The sequence below is a fragment of the Cervus elaphus genome, chromosome 7 (assembly GCF_910594005.1).
Source record: "Cervus elaphus chromosome 7, mCerEla1.1, whole genome shotgun sequence".
NCBI lineage: Eukaryota > Metazoa > Chordata > Mammalia > Artiodactyla > Cervidae > Cervus > Cervus elaphus.
Window position 1 is genome coordinate 10,409,015 of NC_057821.1, and position 27,993 is coordinate 10,437,007.

General features: G+C 44.6%; 1 protein-coding gene across 6 annotated transcripts; it reads right to left on the minus strand.

Annotated features, from left to right (window-relative positions):
• Positions 1 to 628: 628 nt before the first annotated feature.
• On the minus strand, positions 629 to 27,509 carry TCP11 (t-complex 11). Of its 6 annotated transcripts, none has more exons than XM_043907240.1 (10): positions 27,202 to 27,221; positions 26,778 to 26,915; positions 23,669 to 23,765; positions 15,674 to 15,794; positions 4,915 to 5,135; positions 4,069 to 4,205; positions 3,602 to 3,819; positions 3,335 to 3,516; positions 2,182 to 2,348; positions 629 to 1,042 (listed from the first exon to the last, which is right to left on the minus strand). In XM_043907240.1, the coding sequence occupies exons 2-10, from the start codon at positions 26,899 to 26,901 to the stop codon at positions 810 to 812; spliced, it is 1,500 nt and encodes a 499-aa protein (XP_043763175.1). In that variant the 5' UTR covers positions 26,902 to 26,915; positions 27,202 to 27,221; the 3' UTR covers positions 629 to 809. The 6 variants fall into 6 exon arrangements, with proteins under 6 accessions (XP_043763175.1, XP_043763176.1, XP_043763172.1 ...); XM_043907241.1 differs by having other exon boundaries at positions 26,841 to 26,915; positions 27,202 to 27,206; XM_043907237.1 differs by having other exon boundaries at positions 26,841 to 27,509.
• Between the last annotated feature and the right edge of the window lie 484 nt (positions 27,510 to 27,993).

The window sequence follows — 27,993 nt, forward strand, 5'->3', positions numbered from 1 at the left end:
CCACTCTCGCCCGGCCCCAGCTGGCACCCTGCTTCAGGACCTGCCCCAGCAGAGGGAGCTGAGGCGCTTACTCCTCCGGACCCCTCACTGCATCATTTGAAACCTTCAGCCGGACGTTCCCAGTGGTCTGGTGGCTAAGACTCCCAGCTCCCAAAGCAGGGGGCCTAGGTTTGATCTCTGGTCAGAGAACTAGATCCCAAATGCCACAACTGGGAGTCAGCCTGCCACAACTAAAAATCCCACAGCTAAGACCCAGCGCAGCCAAATAAAACTTAAAAAAAAAAAAAAAAAAAAAAGAATAAAATCTTCAGGGGAATTTGTTCCTGGAAATGAAGTTTCCAATAATTTTTTTCAATCATGTCCAAATTCGAACTGAATTAGACAAAACAAACTCCTAAATTCCAGAAAAATACTCACATTTTAGGTAATTCCACAGAGCTCTCAGAGCCCTTAGAGAGATAACTTTACCCTCAGAGAAGAGTGATAGTACCGGGGTCTTGGCTTCTCCGCTCCATGTGCTGAAGGCGGCACCTGGAGGAAAAACCGGGGCCTGCTGCCTGCTCGGCTAGCGGGCGGCCGAGGACACAGGGCCTGGCCACGGCTGCAGCACACGAAGCAGGGGGTTTGCTTGCAGTTCAGAAGTTTATTAGTGGATGCATTTGGGCCAGCTGGAGTTTACACACTCGGTCACTGCAGCGTGGTGTGCTGGCTGCAGATGGGGAGAGGGCGCGCTGCTTGGTGACATCACCCCAAGGAGATGGTGGGCTTCTCTGCTGGGTCCAAGGTGCCAGGGCCTGGAGCCAGCGCCATCAGAGAGACGCCACTTCTGTCTCCAGCACCTGAGCCGGGGGCAGGAGGCCCTTTAAGATCTCCGTGTAGTAGGGGCCGAACACCTGCTGATTGTGGTGTGTGAGGCTGACGAACTTCTGGCCCAGTTCTGCCAGCTCTGCCTCGATGAGGGTAAGGCCTCCAGGGAGGTCCAGCAGAGACCGCTGCACACCAAGAACCAAACAGCATTTGAGGAACAAGTGGATCCGCTGATCTGCGAGCAGGGAAAGACAGTGAGAAGGGAGAAGGCAAACAACCTTCAGGGAGAAACACTGCCCCCCCCCCACCCCCGCACTCCTAACTTCAAAGTTAAATGAGATACGCACTGACCCACCCACCCATCTAGAGATAAGGACATCTGTTTTGTTTGGAAAGGGACCCAGCTCCTAAGGACAGAGCAAAGATCCAAAACTACTGGGCTAGTACATTTCTATTCAAAAGATTCCTTAAGTATCCATCAGGTAGATCCTAGTGTCTGATACAACAGGAGGATCTTCAACTGACCCTTCAGATGGCTGAGGTTAAGAGCAACTCAAGTTCACAGATGCCAGTTCAACATGGGAGAGGTGAAATCCCTGCTTCGGGAACATGTCCCCCAACCTAATTCAGCATCAGTTTCTTGTTGGCAGTGGGTGGGTGTCACATATCTTGGACCCAGAAATGACCCAGAAAGTGAAGGATGACTTAACCAAGTTGGACAGTATGTCAAATCTTTGTGACCCCATGAACTGCAGCCCGCCAGGCTCCTCTGTCCATGGGATTATCCTGGCAAGAATACTGGAGTGGATTGCCATTTCCTCCTCCAGGGGATTTTCGTGACCCAGGGATCGAACCCACAACTCCTGTGGCTCTTGCTTTGGTGGGCAGATTCTTTACCACTGAGCTACCTGGGAAGCCCCTGTCAGAAATGACCCAGAAAGCCAAGGATGACTTGACCAAGTTGGACGGTACTCCACGCCGAGAAGCCATGAATTGCTGGTGCAAATCTCCCTTAGAACCAATAGAGCCTTTATTTTTTATCTTTTTAAAAAATTTTGGTTGCACCTCACAACATGCAGAACTTCCCCAACCAGGGATCAAACCCGAGCCCCCTGCAGTGGACGCATGGAGTCTTAACCACTGGACCACTAGGGAAACCTCATAGAGGCAGTCTTTTTTTTTTTTTTTTTTTAATAGAGGCAGTCTTTAAACTAAAAGGGATATGTTTTCAACCCAGCATTTTGCAAAAACTAAAGCCTACCCAGCGACTTGCTCAGTTATCATGCTTTTTATTGCTAAATGGCTCGGTGAGCAAGGTCCAGGGGTCAGGATCGGCCTCTCCCCTCACCATTCTCGCCTGATGGGCACACTCACCAATGACACTGCGGACACAGTTCTCCTTCCTGGAGACGTTCTGGAGCTGCCCTATCAGAGAGGCCGTGTTGTCGCTGCTCAGAGCAGCCAGGCCCATGTTCTTGAGGCTCTGGTGGATCTCCTGAGCCACCTGTTCACTCACAGTCAGCATAGCCTCCTCCTCAGGCCTAGACCATGGAGGAGAGCAAGCTGGGACCCGGGGGCAGCCACAAGCCCCGAAGCTCCACACCATAAGCCGGGCCCGCGCCAGGGAGACGCCCAGCCACCCTGCCGCCCTCACCCCAGACCCTGGGAGCTTGAGCCCAGTGGGCGGGGCAGTGTTTCCACTGTTACCCTCCAGACAGTATTCTCTGTATGATACCATGTTCTTCTTAGAAAACAAGATAAACCATAAAATCAAACCTGGACAGGGGTTGTATATCCACCCAGTATGCTTCAACTCTGTGTAATTTATGTATGTACACTTTTAAGACTTCCTTGGACATTTTCCACGGTCATCTGTCCTACTCTCACCAACGACAATGACAAACCCGGCCTTCTGAGTCCACGCTCTCCTTTGGCGTGTTAGCCTGCACTCAGCGGACACGCAGTCAACACTGCTGACTGACCGGCTGACTCCAGGAGTTAGGTCAGACCAGCCTACTCAACTAGAGAAAGATTCCTCTGTAGCAACAAGGTAATGAATCATTTCATAGTAAATGATCCTCCATACTGCCCTGTTGAAAGAAAGCTTTATTTTTCTTTGTTAGAAGTCTCAAGAGGGGAGGGAGATACACTGGAAGACTGAGACTGATGCATATATCCACTACTACACATAAAGCAGATCACTTAATAAGGACCTACTGCACAGCGCAGGGAACTCGACTCACTTATTCTGTAACGGCCCGTGGGGGAAAGAATCTAAGAGAGAGTGGATAAATGTATGACCGATTCCTGTTGCTGTGCACCTAAAACTAACACAACACTGTAAATCAATTACACCTTAATAAAAATTTTAAAAAAGGAAGCCTCAAGAGCACTTATGGAAAGACAGCCTACATCTCTGTGGCTGAGTCCACAGGGCCTTCCTGCGGTTTGCCCAACGTGAGGCTTCCTGCCTCAGCGGCCTGTGTCCTCACAGCACCACGGTCTAAAACAGACCGCTGCAGCTCACCTGCACTTGAACTCCTCCAACAGGGCTTTGGTTAGGCGTTTCAGCTTATCCACAAACTGAGGCGAGCCAAACAGGACGCTGCCAGAGAAGCTGCTGGAGACCAGCAGGACGGAGGCCAGGACGGTTAGCTGGCGCACCTGCGCCTCCAGCTGCTGCAGCCGCGCTCTGTCCGTCAGCAGGGTCTGGGGGGCAGGGGGGCCGGGCGTCAGGGGGCAGCCCCGGGCAGGCCCCGCGGCCCGCACCACAGGGCCGGGCGCCCCCTCCTACCTCAGGGAACTCGTCGTCTTCGGGGTCCCAGAGGAGGAGGTTCAGGAAGCCCTGGGACAGCACCATGGTGGGGCTGAGGGGCTCCGGGCTGTTGGCCACCTCGCCGGGGGAGGAGCAGGCCGAGCTGGCGGCGTCGGCGGTGTCGGGGCCGCTGGGCAGCGGCGCGGACAGGTCTGCGGCCGCGCGGCTCAGCCACCGGGTGGTGTGATCCAGGAGGCCTGCAGAGCGGAGGCACCCTCAGCACCGCCCTGCGGCCTGGGGACCGCGGGGCCAGATCTCCTCCCCCTCAGCAGGGAAACGCTTTGGTCGGGGGAGTCTTTCTGGCTTAGCTAACTGTGCCTTCTGCTGCCCCTAGTCTGAGCGAGAAACTTTCTGTTCATACACAGAGGCAGAGCTCCCTCTCACATCGTCGTAAGGTCAGAACCCAAGGTCATACTCCCCGCTTTCCCTCAGGTTTGTATACATACTGGGCTGCTTGTTGAGAAGGTCCTGAAATTTCGCTCGTTCATACTGGACGGAATGTTCCTGCAGTTGGGGCTGGAGGCTCTGGATAGTGTAGTTCACCATGTCCATTTTCATCAGGCCCAGAACCTGGAAGATCCCTCTGATGTAGGAGACAATGGAGTATTTATACTATGAAAGGATGTTTCCTTAGCTTTCCCAGTGGTGGCCGGGTGGGGTGGGGGGGAACCCACACAAGATATCATTAAATCACTGTATTCTAGAGGTGGGAGGGGCTTTAAGTCTTGCCTCTGAAACCCAAGGAACAGAATGAGTGAGTGGCAGAATTAGGAACAAGTAAGTCTCTGGATGTTACAGCCTTTGGATTTTTCCACACCATTCATTCTATGTCTCTTTAAAAAAAAAAAAAAAAAAAGGAGTCCATAGAAGGGAACATCAGCATGGCAACAAACTGCTGAGCAGTGAGATTACAGCTGATGTTACTTCTGCCGCTATTTTTGGACAATTCACTTTCCTTTTTTTTTTTTTTTAACTTTCTGAGTCTTGGTTTCTATAGCTCTGAAAAAGGGATAGTCTCCAATCTCTGTCTTCACACTGTATGAACTGCAATGAGAAAGCCTGGCATGGGGTGTCTGAGTTCCTTGGAAGAAAGGATTACACACTCCAGTGACCTATGGTAGGATGGCATACAGGGGCCAGATCAACCTAAGGCCATCTTCAGAAAAGAAAAGCTCATGAACCAGGGAGAAGAGGCGTCAGTCAGGGCTTCAGTGGGGAAGAGCCAGCCCAGACCGCAGCGGTGAGCCAGTGTCCCGCCCTGCTGTGCCCGGCCCCGTGGTGAAGCTTCACACCTCAGTAACCGGACAGGGTCTGTGATGTTCTCCAGTTTCTGCACTGCCTCATCGCGAACCGGTGCACACAGCAGCGTCATCATGTTGAGAATGTACTTGGAGAGATGAGGGACATTCAGGGCCCCGTGTTCTGCTTCCTGCTTAAGGAGGCCCATGTCCAGGGCTTCTTCAATCTCACTTCTGAGGCGGTTCTGGCGTGGTAATAGCAGTGACAGCAAGATCTGCCCAGGAAAGAAAGCCAGAGGATGAGATGCTTTCTGTTCAGAGCCCCCAACTCTCTCTAATGGACAATCCCTTCAGCCAGGACATCCCAGCCTGTGTCTTTTAAGGATCAAGAAGTTAGGTCCCTTACAAAAAGCACATGAAAAGATGCTCAACATCACTCACTAGAGAAATACAAATCAGAACTATAGTGAGGTATCACCTCACACTGGTCAGAATGGCCATCAAAAATCTATAAACAATAAAAGCTGGAGAAGGTGTGGAGGAAAGGAAACCCTCTATACGGTTGGTGGGCATATAAACTGGTACATCCACTGTGGAGAACAGTATGGAAGCTCCTTAAACTACTAAAAATAGGGCTACAATACGTTCCTGCACCCCCATTCCTGGGCATATATCCAGAGAATACCGTAATTTGAAATAATACCTGCACTCCAATGTTCACTGCAACACTATTTACAATAGCCAGGACTACTGGAAACAACCTGTGGCAACAACCTAAAGTCCATCAACAGAGGAATGGATAAAGATGATGTCATACATAGATGCAATGGAATACTAGTCATAAAAAAGAAAGAAAGAATGCCATGTGCATAGATGGACCTAGAAACTGTCATACTGAGTGAAGTGAGACAGAGAAAGACAAATATATGATATCACTTACATATAGAAACTCCAGAAAGAATGAAGAGACGGAGCCAAAGCAAAAACAATATTCAGTTGTGGATGTGACTGGTGATGGAAGTAAAGTCCGATGCTGTAAAGAGCAATATTGCATAGGAACCTGGAATGTTAGGTCTATGAATCAAGGCAAATTGGAAGTGGTCAAACAGGAGATGGCAAGAGTGAACATGCACATTTTAGGAATTAGTGAACTAAAATGGACTGGAATGGATGAATTTAACTCAGATGACCATTATATCTACTACTATGGGCAAGAATCCCTTAGAAGAAATGGAGTAGCCCTCATAGTCAACGAAAGAGTTAAAAATGCGGTGGTACTTGATGCAATCTCAGAAACGACAGAATGATCTCTGTTCGTTTCCAAGGCAAACCATTCAATATCACAGTAATCTAAGTCTATGCCCTGACCAGTAGTGCTGAAGAAGCTGAATTTGAACAGTTCTATGAAGACCTACAAGACCTTCTAGAACTAACATCCAAAAAAGATGTCCTTTTCATTATAGGGGACTAGAATGCAAAAGTAGGAAGTCAAGAAATACCAGGAGTAACAGGCAAATTTGGCCTTGGTGTACAGAATGAATCACAGCAAAGGCTAATAGAGTTTTGCCAAGAGAACACACTGGTCATAGCAAACATCCTCTTCCAACAACACAAGAGAAGACTCTACACATGGACATCACCAGATGGTCAATACCGAAATCAGACTGATTATATTCTTTGCAGCCAAAGATGGACAAGCTCTATACAGTCAGCAAAAACAAGACCAGGAGCTGACTATGGCTCAGATCATGAACTCCTTATTGCCAAATTCAGACTTAAATTGAAGGAAGTAGGGAAAACCACTAGACCATTCAGGTATGACCTAAATCAAATCCCTTACAATTATACAGTGGAAGTGACATATAGATTCAAGGGATTAGATCTGATCAGAGTGCCTGAATAACTATGGATGGAGGTTTGTGACATTGTACAGTGATCAAGACCATCCCCGAGAAAAAGAAATGCAAAAAGGCAAAATGGTCGTCTGAGGAGGCCTTACAAATAGCTGAGAAAAGAAAAGAAGCAAAAGGCAAAGGAGAAAAGGAAATATACACCCATTTGAATGCAGAGTTTCAAAGAACAGCAAGGAGAGATAAGAAAGCCTGCCTCAGCGATCAATGCAAAGAAATAGAGGGAAACAATGGAATGGGAAAGACTAGAGATCTCTTCAAGAAAATTAAGATACCAAGGGAACTTTTCATGCAAAGATGGGCTCAATAAAGGACAGTCATGGTATGGACCTAACAGAAGCAGAAGATACTAAGAAGAGGTGACAAGAATACACAGAAGAACTGTACAAAAAAGATCCTCATGACCCAGATAACCATGATGGTGTGATCACTCACCTAGAGCCAGACATCCTGGAATGCGAAGTCAAATGGGCCTTAGGAAGCATCACTACAAACAAAGCTGCTGGAGGTGGTAATGGAATTCCAGTTGAGCTATATCAAATCCTAAAAGGAGATGCTGTGAAAGTGCTGCACTAACATGCCAGCAAATCTGGAAGACTCAGCAGTGGCCACAGGACTGGAAAAGGTCAGTTTTCATTCCAATCCCAAAGAAAGGCAATGCCAAAGAATGCTCAAACCACTGCACAATTGCACTCATCTCACATGCTAGTAAAGTAATGCTCAAAATTCTCCAAGCCAGGCTTCAATAGTACGTGAACCATGAACTTCCAGATGTTCAAGCTGGATTTAGAAAAACGCACAGGAACCAGAGATCAAATTGCCAACATCCTCTGGATCATTGAAAAAGCAAGAGAGTTCCAGAAAAACATCTACTTCTGCTTTATTGACTAAAGCCTTTGACTGTGTGGATCACAACAAACTGTGGGAAATTCTTCAAGAGACGGGAATCAGACACCTTACCTGCCTCCTGAGAAATCTGCTTAAGAAGCAACAGTTAGAACTGGATATGGAACAACATACTGGTTCCAAGTTGGGAAAGGAGTACATCAAGGCTGTATATTGTCACCCTGCTTATTTAACTTCTATGCAGAGTATTTCATGAGAAATGCTGGACTGGATGAAGCACAAGCTGGAATCAAGATTGCCGGGAGAAATATCAATAACCTCAGATATGCAGATGACACCACCCTTATGGCAGAGAGCAAAGAGAACTAAAGAGTCTCTTGATGAAAGTGAAAGAGGAGGGTGAAAAAATTGGCTTAAAACTCAACATTCAGAAAACTAAGATCATGGCATCTGGTCCCATCACTTCATGGCAAATAGATGGGGAAACAGTGGAAACAGTGACAGACTTTATTTTCTGGGGCTCCAAAATCACTGCAGATGGTGACTGCAGTCAGGAAATTAAAAGGCGCTTTCTCCTTGAAAGAAAAGTTATGACCAACCTAGACAGCATATTAAAAAGAAGAGACATTACTTTGCCAACAAAAGTCCATCTAGTCAAAGCTATGGTTTTTCCAGTAGTCATGTATGGATGTGAGAGTTGGACTATAAAGAAAGCTGAGTGCCAAAGAATTGATGCTTTTGAACTGTGGTGTTGGAGAAGACTCTTGAGAGTCCCTTGGACCACAAGGAGATCCAACCAGTCCATCCCAAAGGAAATCAGTCCCAAATATTCACTGGAAGAACTGATGCTGAAGCTTAAACTCCAATACTTTGGCCACCTGATGCGAAGAACTGACTCATTAAAAAAGACCTTGATGCTGGGAAAGACTGAAGGTGGGAGGAGAAGGGGACAACAGAGGATGAGATGGTTGGATGGCATCACCAACTCCATGGACACAAGTTTGAGTAAACTCTGGGAGCTGGTGATGGACAGGGAAGCCTGGTGTGCTGCAGTCCATTGGGTTGCAAAGAGTTGGATATGACTGAGTGACTGAACTGAACTGACATATGGAAGCTAAAAAAAATGGTACAATGAATTTATTTACAAAACAGAAATAGAGCCACAGATGTAGAAAACAAACTTACGGTTATCAGGGTGGAAAGCAGGGGGGGAGAGGAAAGGTATAAATTGGGAGACTGGGATAGACAATATACATTATTATATATAAAACAGATAACTAGTAAGGACTTACTTTATAGCACAGGGAACTCTTCTCAATACTCTATGACCTATATGGAAAAATAATCTTAAAAAGAGTGGTTATATGTATAATTGAATATTTTGTTGTACAGCAGAAATTATCACAACATTGTAAATCAACTATAATCAAAAAAAAATTTTTTTAAAGAAGTTAGGTCCCTCAATTTCCTAAAGAATCATTTATCTTTGTTTAGGGACCAGTGATAGTTCGAGGGTTTAGGGGATCAGTGATAGCAGCAGTATATCATTTTCTACACAGATTGAGATGAAGAGATAAATAAAATCAAGGGGTATGGTAAAAAAGAAATGTAAGGTACACAGATATAAAATACACACCATCACATGGTGCTAAAGTACTCTTTAAAAATCTTTTTTAATTTTTATTTGTTTACTTATTTTTGGCTGCACTGAGTCTTTGCATAGGCTTTCTCTGGTTGCGTCAAGCGGGAGCTGCTCTTCACTGCGGCGGCTTCTCCTGCTGCAGACCACAGGCTCTAGGCGCACAGGCTTCAGCAGTTGCGGCACATGGGCTACAGAGCGTGGGCTCAGTAGCTGTTTCACACGGACGTAGCTGCTCTGCACCATGTGGGGTCTTTCCGGACCAGGGATTGAACCTGTGTCCCCTGCACTGGCGGGCAGACTCCTATCCACTGCGCCACCAGGGAAATCTGATGAGGTACTCTTAACTTACCAAAGCAAGCATTTTTGAGGTTTAAATTTTACTTCAATGAATGAAATAGGTAAAGGAACTGTTAAAAGTCCCTTGAAATAACTTATTAACAGAAAAATATACGTTCCCTGTGGACAGAAACTGTCTTATTCACGTCTGTGCCTCGGTAACATACAGATATTGGTGATGGTAAGGGATAGGGTTAGTTATTAGTAATTGAATGGAATACTGTGTTATTCACGGCAAGGTTCCAACTATTTAGCCTCATCTTGAACAAGTAAAACATACTCCACGCTGTCCGTTTAAATGACAAACTATGCCAGTTATGCATCCGGAGCCTCTCAGTTCCAAATGTGCCCATCAGTGCCTACTCTGGGAAAACGCGCTGGGCCCTGTCGTTTTCCCGTGCGGGCTGGCACAGTGTTACGTTCTGCCGGCAGAGGGCGCTAAAGAGACAGGGCAAGAGGAAGAGGCTCTCTTTGCTGGCTCCTGGCTGCTCCTCTCAGGAAGTTCCCGCAGCACAGCAGCATCTCCTTCTTCAAATCACCCTGTGGTTTCTTTTGCCTGGCTGGACCCTGACTGACACAAAAGCTGCACAACAAGTGAGGTTTGAACTCAAATGGCCACACGTCCAGTGGATCTGATGAGCAGAAAGTAGCAAGTACTTAAAATGTTTTAGAAAAACATGCAAACTAGAGCCTGGCAGATGATCCCTGTAAGAACGGGCAGCCCATGACCTCAGGGAAGTGACTTCGCGTTTCAGTGATCTGAGCTTGTCAAGCGATCCACTCCAAGATGAAAGATAAGCTGCTGCACATCAAACCACCCATTGTGAAAAAAGGCAAAACACTTGTTGACCTTTGTGGATTTTCAAGGCAACATACACCACATTTAAGACTGCTACTGTGAAACTCATTTAGAGTCACTCACAAGGCTGCCAGTTTCAAGTGGAATCGAGCAAAACTTAGGCTCTGCAGCAAACTCAGCCCGATCCAGGAGACTCAGTGATACCTGAGGTGTCCCTGGCGAGTTGAGGACGCTGTACACACCCTCTGGGCAAGTACCAACAGCCGCAGCACAGCAGAGCCTTCCAGGGTTTGGGAGCGAATCTGTGCCCTCTTGTGGGGTAACTATTTGCCTTTGGAGAAATCGTTCCTGGCTTGCTCTCGACCCTTGGGAGAAAGCAAACACCTTAACACAGGACAATGGGTGAGATGAGGCCTGAACGTCCCATCAGGCGTTGTCTGACCGACCTAAGCACAAGACTGGACATGCACACAGCCACCTGTCATCGGATGAAAATGGCCCATAAGAGACCACGCACATACTGGTGTAAGGAGAGCCACACAAAGCGCACTGGAATACAGAGCCCAGAGGTAAAACCTGGACGGAAGGTCAAATGGTTTTTGAAAACGCCAAGGCCATTCAGTGGGGAAAGGACAGTCTTTTCAACAAATGGTATCGGGGAAAACTGGATATCCACATGCAGAAGAGTGAGGTTGAACTGTACCTACGCCAAATAAAATATAACTCAAATTGGGTAGAAGACCTAAACATAAGAGCTTAAGTTCTGAAATTCTCAGAAGAAAACAGGAGCAAATCTTCACAATTTTGGATTTCACAATATATGACACCAAAAGCAGAAGTTACCACAGACTAGATGAATTGGGCTTTGTTAAAATTAAAACATTTGTGCATCAAGGGACATATCAAGAAAAGTGGGGGGGGGGAGGAGCTACCCACAGAATGGAAGAAAACATCTGCAAATCATTTATCTGACAAGGGTCAAGGATGCAGAATGTTTAAGGAACTTTTACAACTCAACAACAAAAAGACAACTCAATTTTAAAATGGGCAAAGGACCTGAGTAAACATTTCTCCAAAGACAATGCAGAAGACAGCGCCAAGCACAGGGAGATGCTCATCACCGCTGCCCGCGAGGGAAATGCAAGTCAAGACCACAACAAGACTCCACGTCAGACGTGGCTGCACCAAGGGAAGATGTCTAATGTTTTTAAAAAGGAAAAATAAATGCTGAAAAGTAAGTGAAAATGTTGAGAAATAGGAACCCTCCTATATTCCTGGTGGGAATGTAAAATGGTAAGCCACCGTGGAAAACAGTCTAGTGGTTTCTCAATAAATTAAACATAGCATTATCACATGACTCTGCAATTCCACTCCTGGGTATATATTCCAAAGACTGCAAAAGAGATATTCAAACAAAGACTTGTACACAAATGTTCCCCCAGCAGCACTATTCACAATAGCAAAAATGTGAAAACAACACAAATGTCCAACAACAGATGCATGGATAAACAAAATGTAGTATTATCCACACAATGGAGTATTTTCAGCCACAAAAAGAAATGAAGCTCTGATCCATGCTACAATGAGGATCAACCTTGAAAACATTATGCTAAGTAAAATTTGCCACATGCATGAAGACAAATGTTGTATGATTCCACTTATGTGAGGTACTTACAGCAGTCAAATTCACAGAGACCAAAGATAAAACAGAAGCTACCAGGCACTGAGGGAAGAGGTATATGAGGAGTTACTGTTTAATTTTGTTTGCGAAGATGAAAACATTTTGGAAATGGATGATGGTGATGGTTGCATAACACTGTAAATGCCACTGAATTGTAACCCTTAACATTATTAAAATGGCAAAAATTTTATGTTTACCATAGTAAAAAAAATCTCCCAAAACAGAAACAACTAAGTCTGTAATGTGGCACTGCTCCCCAGGGAGGATCAGCCAGCCACCTGGTAGCAGACGATTTGTTTAGGACCTTTCTGGACCTCTTCCTTCACTGAGGGGGCAAAGACTCACCCTCAATGGAACAAACACATTCTGAATGTAAAGCTGTCTTCTCTACCTCTGTTAAGCACCAACACCCATGTACTCACAGAATCTCACAGAAGGCCTTATCCACCGTCTGGGTTCTGGCAAGCCCCACAGCATTGCATCTGATCAAGGAACCCCTTTTACAGCCAAGAAAGTACAGCAATGGGTTCATACCCACATGCCCCCTCATGGAAAGTTGACTGATCTTAACTGAAAAGTGGAATGGCTTATTGAAGACTCAGATATAGCATTAATTGAGAAGTAATATCCTGAACTGAAGATGTTCTGTCTTGCAAGATGCAATATATGCTTTGAATCAAAACTATTATTCAGTGCTGTTCCCTAAGATGAGAAGACATGGTCCCAGAATCAGGGGGTGGAAGTAGGACTGGTTGCTCTCACTATTATATCTAAAAACCTACTTGCAGAACTTTTGTTTCCCATCCTGCCAACTTTGGGCCCTGCTGATTTGGGAGGAATGCTTGCATTGGTTCCACTGAATTAGAAGGTGAGACAGCCCCCTAGACAGTGTATTAGAAAGCAGAGATATCACTTTGCTGACAAAGGTCCATCTAGTCAAAGCTATGGTTTTTCCAGTAGCTGTTTGTGGATGTGAGAGTTGGACTATAAAGAAGGCTGAGTGCTGAAATTGATGCTTGTGAACTGTGGTGTTGGAGAAGACTCTTGAGAGTCCCTTGGACTGCAAGGAGATCAAACCAGTCCATCCTAAAGGAAATCAACCCAGAATATTCATTGGAAGGACTGGTGCTGAAGCTGAAACTCCAGTACTTTGGCCACCTGATGGGTAGAGCTGACTCACTGGAAAAGACTCTGATGCTGGGAAAGACTGAAGACAAAAGGAGAAGGGGCGGCAGAGGATGAGACGGTTGGATGGCATCACCCACTCAATGGACATAAATTTGAGCAAATTCCAGGAGATAGTGAAGGACAGAGGAGCCTGGTGTGCTACAGTTCATGGGGTCGCAAAGAGTTGGGCACGACTTAGCAACTGAACACCACCACCACCACTGAGCCAACAAGGTAAAAAAGGAGCCCCTCTCTGGACTAGAATAACTGGCCCTGACTGCCAAGAGGAAGCTGGGTTGCTGCTACACACTGGGGGCAAGAAGGACTGATACTGAAGCTGAAACTCCAATACTGTGGCCACCTGATGTGAAAAACTGACTCATTTGAAAAGACCCTGATGCTGGGAAAGATTGAAAGCAGGAGAAAGGGATGACAGAGGATGAGATGGTTGGATGGCATCACCGACTCAATGGACATGAGTTTGAGCAAGCTCTGGGAGTTGGTGTTGGACAGGGAGGCCTGGCGTCCATGGAGTCGCAAATAGTTGGACATGACTGAGCAACTGAACTGAACAGAATATTCAGTGGGACAGTGACTGAAGATGAGGAATATTATACAGACAGCAATAGGTACAACAACCATTGGGACTGTGAGTTTCTTCATTTGGGGAAAAGGATAAGAATTGTAAGAGACACAGCTATGTCTTTTGTCTTTTTTTTTTTTTTTGGCCATGCCTTGCAACTTGTGGGATCTCAGTTACCCAACCAGAAATTGAACCTGGGCCCTCGGCAGTGAAAATGAGAAGTCCTAACCACTGGACCACCAGGGAACTCCCTGGTTAGCTCTGTCTTATTAGGTAAAAACAGAACTGTTTTCAGGAATTTGAATGTGAGTAGAAGGGTATATATGGAAGCTGAGTAACCAAAGGAATGGAAGGCGACATTTATCAATTTATTGCCACTCAAATCCTCTCCAAATCCACCCTTCCCTTCTCTGCTCTGAGAAAATGAAGTCCTTTAAATATTTTTCCTTTACCAGATGGAACAATTTTGTTTCATCTGTAGACTGCACTTTTTTTCCTGGATTTACAATGTTGTGTTACAATGTTGTGTTAATTCTCATTGTACAGCAAAGTGATTCATATTACAGATAAATGTATAATAAAATTCTTTTTCATATTCTTCTCCATTATGTTGGGCTTCCCAGATGGTGCTAGTGGTAAAGAACCTGCCTGCCAATGCAAGAGATGTAAGACACATGGGTTTGATCCCTGGGTCAGGAAGATCCCCTGGGGGAAGGCACGGCATCCCACTCCAGGATTCTTGCCTGGGAAATCCCAGGGACAGAGGAGCCTGGCTGTCTGCAGTCCATGGGGTCACAAAGAGTTGGACACAACTAAAGTGACTTAGCACACAAGCATACACATGACTTATAACAGGATATTGAATATAGTTCATATGCAATACAGTAGGACCTTGTTATCTATTTTATAAACAGAAGTTTGTATCTGCTAATCCCAAACTCCTAATTTATCCCCTTCCCCTTTCCCCCTTAGTAATCATAAGTTTGTTTTCCATGTCTGAATCTGTTTGGTGAATAAATTCATTGGTAGCATATTTTAGATTCCACATATAAGTGATATCACATTTGTCTTTCTGACTTACTTTGCTTAGTATGATAATCTCTAGGTCCCCCTATGTTGTGGCAAATAGCATTATTTCATTCTTTTTTATAGCTGAATAATAGTCCACTATGTATATGTACTCCCTGTCTTCTTTACCCATTCCTCTGCTGACAGACATTTAGGTTGTTTACATGTTTTGGCTACTGTAAACAGTGCTTCTGTGAACACTGGGGTATATGTCAGAGGGTACCATTAATTAGTTTTCCTGGTTCTGCAAGCTCTCGTGGCAGGCTCCTGTCGTCCACGTGGCTCTGCAGGCAGCTGGCTCCTGCAGCTGAGAAGCTTCTCGAGTACTGGACTCCTGCAGACCAAGTGGCTGCTTCTCCAGGGCTGGGCTCCTCGGGGACAGGCGACCACTCTGGCAGCCAGCTTCTGCCATGCATGGTGGTCAGCAGCACACACAGGCCAGAGAGCTCCCTGGCACAGCCGTGCCCTCAAATGAGTGACTGAGTCCTTGGGTGTTCCCCCTACCCTAGGGCTGAGACAGGACTCTCCTTTCATCTTATATTCCAGCAGAGTTTTCTCTGCTTCTTACTAGCCCAAAGACTTTATTTCTCCAATTCTCTGTTATAATAATTTTTATATTAAAACTTATTTGTTGAAATTACTGAGTGGTTTCTGTCTATTGATCATAGACTCTGACTGATTCATGGACCATGTTCAGTTGGGATTTGCTGGCCACTGACATTCCAGTGAGCAGGGGCTGTCCAGAAACTTTATATCTGCAAAGGTAAGGTTTGTCACTCACCTCTTTAATTTCCTTTAGAAGTTCAAGAGCACAGCTGAAGTCTGGTGGAGTAGCTGATAGTTGCTCTTTCAGATGATCCCAAAAGGCATTGTGCATGGTCTCCTTGATCCTGCCTTCCAGACTGTAAGAGGGTTAAATGAACAAATTATTTTCTCTACTCAAAAACTGCCATAAGGTCATCATCTATTAAGCCACAAACAATATTTGATTTAAAAAAAAATTACACAGACAAGGGAAGGCCAGGAACTAAGTATGGAGGGCAGCAGAGCTGAACAAGCTGGGGTTTTAGAGTTGGCTGTCAAGGGCACCAGCACAACCTCTCAGAAGGGCTCCTCATGGTCTGGTGCAGCCACTCTCTGCAGTAGGAGGAACCCTGAACAGAGTTCAGGCTGAACGTTAACACTGATTCTACATTTAGCGTAGAAAAGATGTGATTAGTTTCCCTTTACGTACACATACAGCAAACAACTAAGTGATCTTTCATTTTCTTATAGACTCAAATCTAAAAAAGGATTTTCCTTCTTTGACAACATCTATCTATAGATACTTCCAGATCAGCACATCTAAAACTGAATTCACTATCTTTCCCATCCAAACCTGTTCCTCCTGTATTCTTAATCTCAATGGCACTACCAGGCAACCAGTCACGGAAGCCAGAATATCAGTCTTTTTTCCCCTTCCAAAAGAAAGAAGCAGCAAAGGCAATTCAATTAAAAAGGATAATCTTTTCAACAAATGGTGCTAGAACAACTGGACATCCATAGGGAAGAAAAATGAACCTAGACACAGACTTTGAATCAACACCTTCCACAAATAGAGCATAGGCCTCAATGTAAGAAACAAACTCTAAAACTTCTAGAACAGAAGAAACCTATGTGACCTTGGGTTTGGCAATGACCTTTTAGATATACCACCAAAAGCAAGATCCGTGAAAGAAAAAAAACTGGTAAATTGGACTTCATTAAAATTAAAAATTGCTCTGTTAAAGTCACTATTAAGAGAAGGAAAAGACAAGCTCCAGTCTTTGCAAAGCACATATCTGATAAAGAACTAGTATCCAAAACATATAAAGAACTTATAAAATTCAAGCATGAGAAAATAACCCAATTCTATTTTTTTCAAATTAATCTACTGAAGTATAGTTGATTTATAATATTGTGTTAGTTTCTTCTATACAGCAAAGTGAGTCAGTTATACTCACTCTTTTTAAAAATTCTATTCCCATGTAGGTCATTACAGAACAATCCAATTTTAAAACAGGAAGCGGTTTGAACAGACACCTCACCAGAGTATAAATAGAGATGGCAAATAAGCACATGCTCAACCTCATATCTCATTGCTGTTGTTCAGTCGCCAAGTTGTGTCCGATTGAGACCCCATGGACTGCAGCACGCCAGGCCTCCCTGTCCCTCACCATCTCTCAGAGCTTGCCCAAGTTCATGTCCATTGAATCAGTGATACCATTCTATCATCTCATCTCCTGCCACCTTCTTCTCATTCTGCCTTCGATTTTCCCCAGCATCAGGGTCTTTTCTAGTGAGTCGGCTCTTCACATCAGGTGGCCAAAGTACTGGAGCTTCAGCTTCAGCATCAGTCCTTCCAATGAGTATTCAAGGGTGATTTCCTTTAGGATTGACTGGTTTGATCTCCTTACTGTCCAAGGGACTCTCAAGAGTCTTCTCCAGTCCCTCACTTCAAATGCATCAATTCTTCAGTGCTCTGCCTTCTTTATGGTCCAACTCTCACATCTGTACATGACTACTGGAAAGATGAAAACCTTGACTATACAAACGTTTGTAGGCAAATGATGTCTTTGCTTTTTAATACACTGTCTAGGTTTGTCATTGCTTTCCTGCCAAGAAGTAATCATCTTCTAATTTCATGGCTGAAGTCACCATTAGGGAATTGTAAATTAAAGTAACAGTGAGATACCACTACACACCTATTAGAATGGCCAAAATCCAAAAACACTGACAACACCAGATGCTGATGAGGACAGGGAGCAACAGGAACTCTCACACACTGCTCGTAGGAACACAAAGTGGGAGACTGTCACTCTGGAGGATGGTTCCACAGTTTCTTACACAACTAAACACACTCTTTCCATACAGTCCAACAACCGTGCTCCCTAGGACTTACTCAAAGAAGTTGAAACCTTATATCCACACAAAAATCTAAACATGGACATTTATAGTAGCTTTATGTTTTTGCCAAAGCTTGGAAGCAACCAAGATGTCATTTTGTACGTGATGGATAAATAAACTGTGGCATATCCAGACAATGGAGCATTTGTTTTTATTTAGTTGCTAAGTAGAGTCTGACTCTCTTGTGGCCCCGTGGACTGTAGCCTGCCATGCTCCTCTGTCTATGGGATTTCCCAGGCAAGAATACTGGAGTGTGTTGCCATTTCCTTCTCCAGGGGATTTTCCCAACCCGGGGATCAGACCCGCATCTCCTGCATAGGCAGGAGGATTCTTTCCACTGAGCCACCAAGGAAGCCAACAAAATATTATTCAACACTAAAAAGAAATGCACTATCAAGCCCTCAAAAGACATGGAGGAAACTTGATTTTTTTTTTTTTTTTTTTTTGGCCATACCATGTAGGATCTTAGTTCCCCAATCAGGGATCAAACCCATGTCCCCTGCGCTGGGAGCACACAGCCTTAACAACTGGACCACTAGGGAAGTCCCTTAAATGTATATTGCTAGTTGAAAGAATACAATGTGAAAAGGCTACATACTGTATGATTCCAACTGTAAGAAATTCAGAAAACCTACAGAGATTGTAAAAAGACCAGTGGTTGCCAAAGGTTTCAGGGGGAGAGAGGGAAGGATGAATAGATAGAACATAGGGAATTTTAGGGCAGTGAAATTACTCTGTATGATATGGAAATGGTGAATACAGAAATGGTGAATAAATACATTTTCCAAAACCCATAGAATATACGTCACAAAAAGTGAATACCCCTATAAACTTGAATTAATAATACATTAACTTGAATTATTAATACATTAATAATAATGTATTAATACTGGATCATAAATTGTAACAAATAAACCACACTAATACAAGATGTAAATAGAGGAAACTGTATGTAGGAGAAAGGAGGGAATGTGAGAACTATTATCCATAAAATAAAATTAAACTATGCTAAAAAAATTGTCTATTACTTTTTTAAAGGAATTCACTTTCCTCTGAATGCTTATTTAAATGACTTCTCTGACCAATACACTTAGGCTAATAAGAAGAAAAAGAACCATTTGAAAATTCTGAGGCTGCACCTAGTCACTGACAATAGTGATTGGTCTTCTGGAATAAAACATCCCCTCTTAGTAATGCATGCTCCTTGTAAAACAAGAAACAATACAAAGATGAATAAAACAAAAATCAAAATTCCTCTCCCAACACTGCAATCTCAATCAGCAACAGTAACCAACTATAATCGACAACAGTCAATTGTGCACTGAAAATGGTCTTAAAACTTTTCTCCTCATCCCATTCATCCAATCCATCTTCCAAGTTCCATAAATTGTTTTTGAAATGTCTCTGAAATCATCTGCTCCTACCATCATCTCTTACCTAGACTACAACAAAGGGCCATTAACTGGTCCCTCTGCCTTCATTCTTTCCCCCCTTTCAATCTGTTCCCCACAAATTAATTCTAAATTCAATTACTTTTCCAAGATTCAATCCTGATTATGAGGTCATGCTCAGAGTCCATCAGGGGCTTCTCAGCATCAGCAGCACAAACAGCTCAGATGACCCTCCTGATACAGCTCTGCCTCCCTAACTTCTCTCCTCCTACTTCATAACACTTCATGCTCAACTATACCAAGACACTTATTCAGTTCACACCACTGCGCCTCCAACCCGTGTCCTCTGCCAGGAGCATTCCTTCCCACCCAGACCACCTCTAAGACTCAAGTCATCATAGGCAAACCTTCTGTTTCTTAGGCAGCTGAGAACTTTAATTAAACTCTATACACAGCTCTAAGTGAACTTAGCAGTCACTTTCTGTAATTCAACGGTGTCTCCTACAAAAGCGTCTTGACAGCAAAGACAGTGCCTTATTTGTTCATAGCTGCAGTTACCTCTATCTCCAGAAGTCAGCAATTTTTCCTGTCACGTGATAAGGACGCAACAAATGCCTGGTGAATGAATGGCCCAAATAAGGGATTTCCCAATTAATACAACTGTAGGTAACATTCTACTTTTGCTTTATTGACTACGCCAAAGGCTTTGACTGTGTGGATCACAACAAACTGTGGAAAATTCTTAGAGATGGGAATACCAGACCACCTTACCTGCCTCTTGAGAAATCTGTGTGTCGGTCAAGAAGCAACAGTTAGAACTGGACATGAAACAACAGACTGGTTCCAAATCGGGAAAGGAGTACATCAAGGCTGTATATTGTCACCCTGCTCATGTAACTTATATGCTGAGTACCTCATGAGAAACGCTACACTGGATGAAGTACAAGCTGGAATCAAGACTGCTGGGAGAAATATCAATAACCTCAGATATGCAGATGACACCACCCTTATGGCAGAAAGTGAAGAAGAACTAAAGAGCTTCTTGATGAAAGTGAAAGAAGACAGTAAAAAAGTTGGCTTAAAACTCAACATTCAGAAAACTAAGGTCATGGCATCTGGTCCCGTCACCTCATGCAAAGAGATGGGGAAATGGTGGAAACAGTGACAGACTTTATTTTTGGGGGCTCCAAAATCACTGCAGATGGTGACTGCAGCCATGAAATGAAAAGATGCTTGCTCCTTGAAAGAAAAGTTATGACCAACCTAGACAGCATATTAAAAAGCAGAGACATTACTTGGCCAACAAATGTCCATCTAGTCAAAGCTATGGTTTTTTTAATAGCCATGTATGGATATGAGAGTTGGACTATAAAGAAAGCTGAGTGCCTTTATATGACTATAAAGAAAGAATTGATACTTTTGAACTGTAGTGTTGGAGGTGACACTTGAGAGTCCCTTGGACAGCAAGGAGATCCAACCAGTCCATCCTAAAGGAAATCAGTCCTGAATATTCATTGGAAGGACTGATGCTGAAGCTGAAACTCCAATACTGTGGCCACCTGATGCAAAGAACTGACTCATTAGAAAAGACCCTGATGCTGGGAAAGATTGAAGATGGGAGAAGGAGACAACAGAAGATGAGATGGTTGGATGGCATCACCGACTCAATGGACATGAGTTTGAGTATACTCCAGGAGTTGGTGATAGACAGGGAAACCTGGTGTGCTGCAGTACACGGGGTCGCAAAGAGTCGGACACGACTGAGCAACTGAACTGAACTGAGGTAACATCATCCTATTAGACCAAAGTCAAGTCAACTGCCAATAAGGAGTGACTTCAAACTTCACTTATTCAGGTTTATGCATTGCATCTATTGCCACTGGCCATTTCAAAGTGATTCTGTGCTTCCTCTAATAGTTTGCCAGAGCCTTTATTTTGAGCTTTTTCTTTTTTGGGGGTGCTATTCATTGTGGAGACCTCTTCCTAGGGGCCTAATAAAAATGCATTTGTATGAAGCCTGTGCATTTAGGTAGGTTTTAAAGCTCGGAGGAGTTTCTTTAGAATACTCTTTTGCAAAAAAAAAAAAAAAAAAGAATACTCTTTTGCATGTAAAGCACACTTCTTCCCTGAAATTTTTATGGGAGAGATAAGTGAGTCACAAATATTCTGTTGAAGAGAAATCTAGTCAGTTGCTTAAAAGAACACAGCCCAAATAAAATAAGGACGGACTAGGTTGAAAAGAAGTGAACTTGTGATTTGAAAGAGTTGCTGCTTTGACAGTACTTAAATACTGCAGGGAGAGCTTCAGTTTCCGCTATGTTCACAAACTTTCCTGAGATCTGACATATGTTGAAGGTATGTTTGGATCTGACACACAGCATATTCAATGACGGTTGCTCATCTAGCATAAGACACGACGGAGAAACCTTCAGACACAGAGCAGATGACACCTCTTTCTGTTTTGCAGTGTATCCTGGTGTCATTTTTTGTGAATGTGGTCAGGTAGAGTTGGTTTTATTGTTGAGCTCTGGGTTGGTGTTTTGTTTTTTTTTTTTTTGGTCTCTTTTGGTGGGATGGGGATGGGCTAAAGCCACAGGAAGAAAAACGTGATATATGTGTCCAGTATTTTGCTTTAGTTTTGTAAGAAGAGTTGAACTAGTTTTGATACCAAGAATAAATGGTGGAAAATGAAAAAAAAAAGAAACCCTTGATTTCAACCTTTTTCCTGATGTAAATTTTGTACTGCCTTACTTGAGACCCCAGCTCTGAACAGTACTATTTCCCTGCTTCATTTCTCCCTCTTTCATTTCCTCTACTCATTTTTTTTCTCCTCTCCTGACAGCAACAAACATATCTAAGCAGTGAGAGAGATGCGAGAGGATCTGGGCTTTGGTGAAAACCTGTTCCCAGAGAAGCTGTGCTTGGCGTGGCCATCTGTTGGTGAGAGCAGATCAGAGCGTGAAAACCAGGGCAGCAACTTGGGGCACAGAACATCTCCTGAAGCTGACAAATAACAAAAGCATTTAAGGAAACTGAATAATCACAAGCTGCCATTGTGTATCTGTCCACTGGTGGGAAATCAGAACTGTTTTAAAATGTAAAAATCTGACACTGAATTTACCCACTGAACTGCCAATAAACTAGCAAGTCATATTAATACTTAAAATGGTTCTTATTTATTGCAATGTCAATATAACTAAGAATGAAAAATAAGGCTTGATGGGGATGGGGGAGCATTGTTTATCAACAGTATTCTGATCCTCATTCACAAATTAAGCCGATTTATGAAGCAGGGTGGGGGTGAGGGGACAGTTGAAAACACCACGAATATAAAAATTAACTTTTTTATCTGTGCCTGTTTAAATCTGTGACCACATAAGAGGAGTAGGAGTCAGGTGGTAGGCAACCAATATCCATTAAAAGACTCCAAAGATCTAGATCCCCAGGATTCACACTCTGGTGTAATCCTGTACCCTCAAGTATCGCCTGGATTTGAGGGTTCCTTTTTAGCAAATAAAATGTAGCAGGGGCCATGGACATCTCTGCTGAGGTTAGGTAGCAAAAAGACTGGTTTCTGTCGCAGGCACCGTCTCTCACCCACCTACCCGCTTTCTCATGCTGGGTGAGGGAAGGCAGCTGCTATGCTGTGAGCTGCTCCGTGGAGGAGCCCAGGAGGCAAGGAGCTGAGGGCAGTTCAGGCCAACCTCAACAGCCTGACAGAGGCTGTGTCAGGGAAGCCACGCCCAGATCCCCGACCCGCAGAAACTGGGAGAGAACACTGCTAAGTTTTGGGGTAATCTATCATGCAGCAATAGACAGCTACTACAGGCTAATTCCTCCACATCTGTCAGAGAAGATCTGAAATGCACTTCAACTCTTACTATTGAGGTCCTAAAGTCCCCTGGTAGCTCAGAGGGTAAAGTGTCCCCTGTAATGCGGGAGACCTGGGTTCGATCCCGGGTCGGGAAGAGCCCCTGGAGAAGGAAATGGCAACCCACTCAAGTACTCTTGCTAGAAAATTCCACGGATGGAGGAGCCTGGTAGGCTACAGTTCACAGGATCACAAAGAGCCACACACGACCAAGCAACTTCACTTCAAAAGTCCCCTCCAGTATTCTTGCCTGGAGAATCCCATGGACAGAGGAGCCTGATGGACTACAGTCCACGGGGTCACAAGGAGTCAGATACAACTAAAGCTCGACTTAGCATGCACGCAAAGTGAACATCTCAATAACTGCTTGGGTTTAGTCACTGGTTAAATAACATTTGCTTCATGACCCTCTGGTACTAATAATTACAATTTATTACTCTTCTGTTCAAGTTGTTGAGACCTCTTATGGCTTAGATTCAAACACTGATTGTATTCTTAAACAAAAATGCTTCCAGTCTAGTCAGTAAGGCATTTGTGCTAAATACCCATAGCAGGATGAATAAAATGGGAAAATCAGAAGAACCTGTACCTGCCAGGAGGCAAAACCTTCTCTTCCATGTGGAAATCATGATTCATCCCAATCTCGATGCTCAGCTTGGAAACATCATTAACTGTATCTCTCAGGCCTGTGACAGAAAGAACATATGTGTACACCTGAAACTCATGTTCTATGTTAATTATATCCCAACTGAAAAAAAAAGTACGGTGGACACCAGTGAACTCAGACAAGTCTGAACTGCTATTTTATTCAGAGATTCACTGTGAGTAGGCTCCAAATTGAGATTCATCCCAGTGACCTAACACACACTCCTTCAACCATTCAATTATGTTTTCTGAACTCAAGGCTGTGTGACAGAGCCTCTTAGTAGCCCAGTGTGGGGATAAGGGAGGACAAAGAAACTATTTTATTAAAAAACAAAACAGAAAATGGATCTGATTAAAAACCTTTCTCTTGGGATTTCCCTGGTGGTCCAGTGGCTAAGACTTCCTGCTGCCAAAGTAGGGGGCCCAGGTTCCATCCCTGGTCAGAGATAGATCCCACATGCTGCAACTAAGAGCCCGCACATGGCAATGAAGATGACTTCTGGGTGGCATACCCAAAAAAATTTAAAGACTAAAAAGAAACTCTTACAAAGTAAAATAATAAAGCAGCAAAGAAGTAATTTGCAAAAATAAACATTTATCTAAGGGTATTATGACTACACTCTCCTCCTCCTGTCTTTGATCGATGTTAAATTCTCCACACAGAAGTACTGAATGGTGTCAATTTTACTTGGTCTTCTAAAGTAGTTTCTAGAATTTAGGATTTCACAGACTAGTAAATTTCCAAAATGATTTTGAGCAAGGGACAAAAACTTGCCAACTTTTTGTTTTGTCAAGTATGGACAGTATGAAAACAGCAAAAAAAGAAAAGAAACCACTCTGCCACCACCAAAACCATTATTTCATAAAAGAAAAATAGTTTAACCTCCAAAAAAGCAGGAAGGGTCAGAATAAAGACTAGTCCTTAAAATGAATCAACTTTAGCTTTAGGAAAAACTCATTACAGTATCTTTATTTCATTCCACTAAATCTTGCTAGGAATTTTGTGACAAACCAGTACTAGCATTTGGGAACCACTGTTCTTAGTACAGACCGAGTTGATAGCATTCCCATATAATAGGCATACATGGCAGTTATAATTACTTGGTATATAAAAGAGTCATACACAATAAATCATCTTCTCACGATCTTTCAATAAAGCTTCATAATTTGTTCACAGAAAAGTATTTGGCTCCAAGATGTAGAGGGGATATAAAAACACTAAGATCAACCATTAGTTGATAACTGTTGAAATTGGGCAGTGACTAAATGGGGGTTCATTATTCCAGTCTCTGTATATGTTTGTTTTCTATAAGTAAAAAGGTTTAAAAATTTAAAAAGTAAAGTAAAATTATCTCAGAAAAAAGGTTTCATAGAAGAATGCCTCTGTTCTTAGAAGATACACGAAGTACTTAAAGTCATGACCCTATAACTTCAAGAAAAAATACCTATGTATAAGAACAGAAAAAAAAAAAACCAATATGGCAGAATATTAACAATGTGGATATTCATTGTTTTTTTTCCAACAGAATTGAAATATTTCAAAATAAGAAGTTAAGGATAAAAGTTGACTGTAAAATTTATCAAAAAGCCACAGATGGCATTTCTGTTTAGGCAAACATAAAGGTGAATTTAACCTTGGGTGACAGGAAGTTTCCTTTATTTCATCAGCCTCTTTAAAGTCTTTAGTTTCAGGCAAAATGGCAAAATACAGTCAAATATGCAAACAGACTTGCTGCTAATTCACCAAACACAAAATCAGAACTAAGAAAATCTTCAGAGGGAGATTGAGCTGCTTGTAGCAGTTTATTGAAGCACTGAGGAAAACACACAGAAACACTTCCCAGCTTCAACAAATCAGAGTTCAGAACCTGCTTCTACAACACTGGTCTGTTGTCCAAAGTACCATAGCACTATGCAACTGTTACAGCTGCAAAATTCAGGAACGGGGAGGGCTCAAAGAGAAATTAGACATAAAAAGTAACTAAACAGATTTTTTAAATCCAGATCCCAAGGACAAAAACATTTTCAAAATAACTCGGTAAGTGACTTAACCAAGTCACCCTAATACATAAAATTTCAAATTTTTTTAAAAAGAGGAATTTGGTTATTCAGGTTAGAGCTGTCTTGTCTATGGATTCATTTAAATAACCTCCTCAAGAACTTAAATAGCCTAAACTGTTTCTACCAAAAAAGTGACTTGCCACCCCACATCATGTTCTTATCTATTGAAAAGTACCTACGCCAAGGGAGGATTCCAAAGCACCCAATTTGCTGCTTTTCCTTAAACAGCAGCGACCCCTTGTGGCTACAAGAGAAACAAATGGGACTGAATTTGAAGAATTTAACTCAGGTGGTTAAGGCACGTGGGCAGGCCTTCCGATTGAGGACTAAATTATCTGGTGATTATTATAAAAGAAATGCTGGATGCATCCCAGTGAGATCAGACCTAAAGAGTGGAAGAGACTTTGTGCCCCAACGGCAACATGAAAGAACACTGCACTATTGTTGCTGTTCCGTGTGGAGTCAGATTCTTTGCGACCCCATGGACACCAGGCTTCCCCGTCCTTCACTGTCTCCTGGAGTTTGCGCAGACTCATGTCCATTGAGTCGGTGATGCTATCCAACAGTCTTATCCTCTGTCACCCTCATCTCCTCATGCCCTCTAAAAGGGTGAGGCCAGAGCAGCATTGCTAGTGCAGTCCAGCAAGCACAAAGAGAACACACGGCCCCTCTAGGATCATTTCGGGTCTTTAAACTCTACCCCAGGTGTCTGCCATGTTCCCCCTACGAAATCAAAATAACAGAACACAAACAGGGCTCTGAACTGAGCCTCAATCTCGTCAGATTCAAGAAATCGCTCCTGGGTCACGTCTTTTCTCCAGGACCCAAAACTCTCTGCAGATCTTCCTTCGGTTCAATAGGGTGCCTCTGGCCTGAACGGAAGAGGCTGGGGTTGGAGGAGGTAAGGAAAGAGGGTGCGAGAGCAGTGTGGCGCTTCCCACCCGACCCTCACTGAGCACACGCCGAGGGCCGAGGCCGGGGGCTGGACCTACGGGAAGGGGGGTCCTTGAGGCTGCCCTTGTCTTCCCGGGTCGGTCCTGAGCTTTCGGGCTTACAGGGTCTGCTCTCCGCGTCGCCAGGGTCCTTCCCGGGCACGTTTTCCTCCACGTCCGCCATCCTGCTGATGGAATCTAGGTGGAGAAGTAAACGGGGGCGCTGTGGGCGGCGGGGAAGAGGGCGTTCCAACTGCCGCGGGGGTGGAGGAGTCTGGGGCCCGGCCCGTCGCGGACCCCACTGAGGGAGCTGGGCAGGCAGCTTCAGGGAGGGATGCGGGCAGAAGGGCCCGGAGGAAGGGGAGCCCGAGAAGTGAGCGCTGCCTCCACAAGCGGGACACTGCGGCCAGAGCGGGCGGCCTTCCCCGCCCGAAGCGCTGGCCCCGGGCTCTCGCCAGGGCTCAGACAACTCCTGGGTTCTCACCTCTCCCCCAGGCCCGCGGCCACTCGGGTGTCGGCGGGGCGGAGGCCCTCCGCTAAGCGCGGGCCGTACCACCGCGGAGGGCCGGCGGGGGCCGGCGGCATGCAGGGCCGAGAGGCAGCGTGCAGGCAGGAGGGCCAAGCCCGGGCTCACCCCCCACGCCCGCGTCAGGGTGGCACAGGCCGGGCTTTGAGCACAAACCCCCGCCCGTCTCCGGGGCAACGGGGCAGGGCACGTGCTGCCGCCCTCTGTCCTCGAGGGCTCGAGGCCTGGTCCGTCCCTGCCGGGCATTTCCCGCCCTCCGCGAAAAAAAGCACCTGGAACGACTGAGGAAGGGAAGGCGCACCGATGTTTCTTCAGGATGTTTCTTCAGCCCGTTCAGAAAGCTTGAGAAACACCGGTCCACAGCCAGGCAGGTGGTTTCCTTAGCCCTGGGCCCCTTGCGAGAGGAGCGCCTTTCTCCCATTCTCCAGGTGTGGGAGCTGAGAGCCCTGCCGGGTGCTGGTCAGAGAAGGCGTGGGGACTTGGAGGGCGGTGTCCTGGGGCTCGTGTGGGTCCTGGGGTCGGATCCCTGAGCTCCAGGGAGCACATCGCCGGCTTTTCTGGGTTCCCGCTGCCCCTGAAGTGATGTGAGGACCTGAGGTGACCCCTCCCCCTCTTCTCCAGTTCCCTATACTTTGGGGGGCGGGGATGAAAAGGAAATTTTCCACTCCACATGCTCCCATCGTTCTTTATTACTCTGACTTGATTTCTTACCACAAAAGCTTACTTTGAAAATAAATAAATAAAACAAAA

Bases quoted from the DNA above. Each gene is read 5' to 3' on its own strand.
- TCP11 (XM_043907236.1), bottom strand. From the start codon at position 27,489: ATGCCCGGCAGGGACGGACCAGGCCTCGAGCCCTCGAGGACAGAGGGC. The intron at 23,766-26,777 runs GTAGGTCCAGCC...TTTCTGTCACAG, and splicing joins CCTCAAGGACCCCCCTTCCC to GCCTGAGAGATACAGTTAAT. The intron at 4,206-4,914 runs GTGTGAAGCTTC...CTCCTACATCAG, and splicing joins GACCCTGTCCGGTTACTGAG to AGGGATCTTCCAGGTTCTGG.